This window comes from Lolium perenne, chromosome 4 (assembly GCF_019359855.2).
Source record: "Lolium perenne isolate Kyuss_39 chromosome 4, Kyuss_2.0, whole genome shotgun sequence".
Taxonomy (NCBI): domain Eukaryota; kingdom Viridiplantae; phylum Streptophyta; class Magnoliopsida; order Poales; family Poaceae; genus Lolium; species Lolium perenne.
Window position 1 is genome coordinate 67,096,425 of NC_067247.2, and position 5,107 is coordinate 67,101,531.

General features: G+C 44.0%; 1 protein-coding gene across 1 annotated transcript; it reads right to left on the minus strand.

Annotated features, from left to right (window-relative positions):
- Nucleotides 1-3,156: 3,156 nt before the first annotated feature.
- LOC127346852 (uncharacterized) lies at nucleotides 3,157-3,726 on the minus strand. The gene has a single exon (XM_051373104.1). It carries the CDS (start codon nucleotides 3,724-3,726, stop codon nucleotides 3,157-3,159), a length of 570 nt encoding a protein of 189 aa, XP_051229064.1.
- Between the last annotated feature and the right edge of the window lie 1,381 nt (nucleotides 3,727-5,107).

Consider the following 5,107-nt stretch of genomic DNA (forward strand, 5'->3'; position numbering starts at 1 on the left):
AACTTTGTTAAAGTTAGGAGATGTTAACTTTTGATTAAACTTATATGTCTTGTATTATTTGCATGATGAATCGTATTTGACACATAATGTAGCAGTTAGTGGAATAACGCGTACCCAACGGAAAAGTCCGGTTTGAACCTGGGTGCATGTGAACCCTAGTTGGAAATGCATTTTCCAAATGTTAAAAAATTCTGAAATAAAAATATCCGGGTACGTACGCGTGTTCCATGTGTGTGTAGAAAGTTTTCGCGGAGAAATCACTTTTTTATTTTAGAATCTAAAAAAGACAAAATACGTCACATATATACTGCTATACAGCCCTGCAAAATTTCACTTTTTTGCCGAGACAAAATAAAAGGTTTTTTCGTCACGAAACTCATGTCCAGGGCACATATTTGATTTTTAAAACATGTTTTGACATCACAAACGGAACTTTTCAAAAAAATGGGTTCACATGCCCCCATGTTCCATATATGCAGTCTCGTACCCAACGCGCTAGTTGTGTTAGCCCTCTTCTAGTTTTTTGGACATCGAGCTCTTCCTCTATTAGTTTTCTTTCTCCGAGACAGCGCATTTTTCTCATCTATTCTCTCATTAGAGCATCTCCACTCTGCCCCCATTTAGCCTCCGGTGGAGCCGTTTTGCTAGCAGAATGGTGGTGGTGTGTGTTTGTTCCCGCCCACAAATGGATTCACATAAATAACATTAAAAGCATATTTTTAATATAAAAATTTCAACTAGGCCTCTCCCTTGACCATCCACAAACGATCCACTAGATCATGTTGGAGTTGGTGATGAGCAGTTGAGTCTCAGATTTCTTGACGCATGACAAGGAAGGCATCAAATGAAGCCGGTACCTGGTGATCAACATGTTGTAGATAGGCCCTAGAGGTAAATAATAAAGATTATTTATTATTATATCTCAATAGTTCGTAATAATTTTTTATGCCATGATATAACTATGTTAATCGGAAACATTGATACAAATGTGGTATTTAAAAAAATACCAGGCTCCCTAGTGAGCCTTTGTGCCAACTAGCTCATTGGTCAATAGATGGTCGTGGCTTCCCGATCATGGACAATTATGTCAATTGGAAATGAGATCTCATCATTGGGTGAATGATATGATGGACATACCCAAGACATAAGTATTGCAACATGATCTAGTCACAAAGTTCATTGTTGCGATAATTTGAAAGCATAGTAACCTAATCCTTAGATCGTGAGATCATATCTAATCGCTATCACTGGAGTTTGCCTCAACTGCATCAACCTTCACACCGTAACATGATGATCATAAAGTTGTGCGTTGGGTATTCCGAAGGAATGGGTTGATGCGTATGTATCAAGATCGGGATTTTTTCATCTGTGTGACAGAAGATACTCTAGGCCCACTCGGTGAGATTACATCCATAAAGTTGCAACGTATTACTAGATCATGAGGATGGAATCACCCAAAAATTAGTTGAATAGTCTTGTCGGTAATGAGATCAAACTAGGTATGATGATACCTATGTTGAAATCTCGGACAAGTATGGTATCGAAGTAACAAAGGGAATATGACTCGACGTTTATGATTCAACAACATGTATATTTGTGGAATGCGTAGGGGTCATTACGGGCATCCAGGTCCCGCTAATGATCATTGATCTGAGAGGCGTCTCGTGTATGTATGTATGTATGTTCTCGAACCATGGGGTAACATGCTTAACACCGCAGAATAGAGAAAATAGAAGCATAATAGTTTCGACGGAATCCGAAGGATGTTCAGAGCGGTTCGAGAAGTGTCTCGGGTCAAATGGAAATAAATATTATGTATTATATATTAATTAATTGAATTAATATTAAATATATTTAGTTACTTAATAATAAAAGGCAGCTCACCCTTAATGGGCCCCTCCTAGAAGGGAACCCATTAAGAGGGTCGGGCAAACCCCCAAGTGGATAAGGTGGGTGTCACCCTAGGGTCTGGAGGCACATGGGCCTTGCTTGGCCCAGCGCCCCCTCCTTCCCTTTGGCCTAGCCGGCCACCTCCCCTCCCCCCTATATAAGGTGGAGGCTTGCTGGGAGGAGAGCACAACACAATCCCCCCTTGAGGGAAAAGTAGATCCCCCTTTGAGGCGCCTCTCCTCCCCATCTCCCCCTCTCGTTTCTCTCTCTCGTGTGGTTCCTCGAAGAGATGCATACAGAGGGAGTCAACTCCACCCTAGTACACAGTTGCGCTGCTGGAATTCGGATCCAGAAGATCTACTTCCCCAACCTCTGCTGGATCAAAGAACCGGGAGTCGTTGTTGAGCACGGTATGTGTGCGAAACTACGAGGTGCTACACTTGCGGCACTGGACGCCATGCGAGAAGGATTGAACTCAACCCAGAGTTCAGCAACAAAGTACGACTACATCATCCACGTTCTAGCAGAACATTAACTACTTTCGGTCTATGAGGGTACGTCATCAAAACTATCTCTATTACAACATTACTCTGAGATAGATCTGGGCAATCGGGATGTGCTAGGTAGAGTTTTTTTGTTTTTTATCTACGAACCCCTACACAACATGCGCAAGACGACCCTGTTGGTACCATGGTTCATTGTCATGCACTGGATGCTCCCGCCCACTCTCAATGATCATGTTGTACAAGATCACGCAAGCAGTCATCACATCCATCATCTTCTCTTTCGACCAAGTAAGAGCAGGGTACCAAACCAGAGCAAATCGATCTTGGAGCACACCAAATGTGGGCTAGACATCCTTCCTGCAAGCCTCCTGGCACTGACCAAAATAAGCTTTTTTCCTAGATTAGCGCCTGAAATTGTGTTCCCAAATATTGACCATCTTAGATAGATGCCATCCACTAAATAGTATCCCTTCGTATACTCGTGCGCATTGATCACATAGTTCATCGGAGGAGAATGTCCTACAACAAGCTTGGCAAACACATTCGAGCGTGCAACACGTTGAAGTTGTTGTGAGATCTAGCTATACCGAAGAAAGCATTCCATATCCACACATCCTTATCTGCCACTGCCTCAAGTACCACGCTACAAGCTCTTTTGTGACCTTTGAACATTTCTTAGCAAGCAAACAGACAGTTCTTCCATTTCAAAATGCATGCAATCGATGTTTCTAACCATCCCAGGAAATCCTCTCGCGTTATTTTATGTCATGGTCCGGGTTGTGTCTTCAGCATTGGGTGTCCTCAAGTACAGTTCTCTGAACACTGCGACCACTTCCCTACAGAACCGATACATACACTCAATAGTAGTTGACTCTGCCATGCGCATGCAGTCATCGGGTGTATCACCAGGAGCTTCATTGGAAAGCATCCACAAAGCAATTATGCACTTAGGGATCGAGGAAAAACCAACCGTGCCAGCACAATCTTCCTTGCAAACGAAGCATGTGTCATACTCTCTAACAACCAACACAATATCCAGAAATAGCTTCCGGTTCATCCTAAAACGTCTCCAAAATGACACTTCGTCGTGCAATGGATCATCGGTGAAGTAGCTGATGTAAAACATGAAGTTGCCCTCTAGCCTCTGCCTCGGCTTGCTCTTGCGCCATCCCGGCCTCGAGCCTACACGTCGCAGCTTCGAATCCTCAATGTACCTGGATAGGAGGCAAGTTAGGATCTTTATATGCTCGTCATCATCAATGGCAACAACAGCAACTTCGGTATCTTCCTCTAGTAGAGCCACGACCATCTCCTCGTCATTGGAGTCCATGTTGGCAAAACACCGAACACATCGCGGGCAGGATGGACGGGAATGGCTGCCTAATTGTTGGTTGGTGCCTTTGGATGGCGGAGCTGGGTCCAGTGCACAGCGAGGTAGGTCAGGGGTTTGTTTACTCTGGGGGGAGCCTTTTCAATGGTGGGATATGGCGGAGGTGGAGAGAGGTGGTACCAGCGGCAATCTGGCGGAATGGGAGGAGATAGGGACGAAAATGGGGTATTTTACTTCTACTCTCGCCAACAGGGCTGGCCCGCGGCATTTTCAGCTTCATTCGGCACCCCCGCTTCCCCCCTCCCATGGGTTAACGGCCTCCGCTGGCCCAAAAACAGGTTTGGGGGCAGCTAGGCCGAATTTTTGCTCCAGCACCCCCCCAAATCCTTTTTTATTTATTGTGTGTGTGTGTGTGGGGGGGGGGGGGGGGGCGGCTTTGGGGGCCGAGTGGAGATGCTCATACTTTCTCTATCCTTTTTTGTCAGAAACTCCATTTCTTCCTCATAGTCTTGCTCCAAACACGATGACGTTGTCGCTTGCATTGTCTATGTGGTCGGAGCCTTGGAGGTACATTGGTTTTTGACTCGAGCTCCTCTTCCCACTTGAATGTACTTCTGATGGGTGACATTTCCACATCTAAGTGTTGAGTTGAAACCTGTAAACAAAATGGGAAGTATATGTCATCCAAGAACACAAATGAGTAATAGCCAGAATAAATTAATAGAGAATCACGTGCCCGCAAAAATGTCTTAACTCAAGGAAGCCTTGCTGATGCCACCTCTTATGATGTGAATAATCCTATCAAACACATCAAGATATCCATAGTGAAAACGTGAGTTGCCTTAGTGCCCCCAAACATGAATCCTAAGTTTTGTTTGTCCGCTTGTGTTTTCTTATAGATTTAGTAGAAGTTTAGCTTTGTTTTGGTGTTGGAATCTGGTCACCAAATCCCGCTAGTTAGCATGTTTAAAATTACCTGTTTTTCGTACTAGATATTTATCGGTACTTGTAGTTAGAGGAGGTTGTGGTTGTGTTTCAAAGCTCTTTCATTCAGATACATTTGAACGGAACTGTAAGTGAGAGGGCGTGTTAGTCTCCTTTTCGAGTGCCCTATTGTTTTGCCAATGTTAGCCAATTTCCAGTTTGTTTGGGTTCCACCGGTATGGGCAAACTAGTTCAATGAATTGTCATGGAAGGCACTGCAAATGAGCTCCCCCTTCCAGCTGACAAAAGAGAATTGAGATCAGATCATTGTGCTAGTCTTTCAAGCTAGAAGACACACGCTTTATCTGACGTTGTCCCACATCATACAACATAATCTATTCAGGCACCCTGGAGATATTACATGTTGAGGAAGATGACTAGTTCTCTTAATGATTAG

Bases quoted from the DNA above. Each gene is read 5' to 3' on its own strand.
- LOC127346852 (XM_051373104.1), bottom strand. From the start codon at position 3,726: ATGGACTCCAATGACGAGGAGATGGTCGTGGCTCTACTAGAGGAAGAT.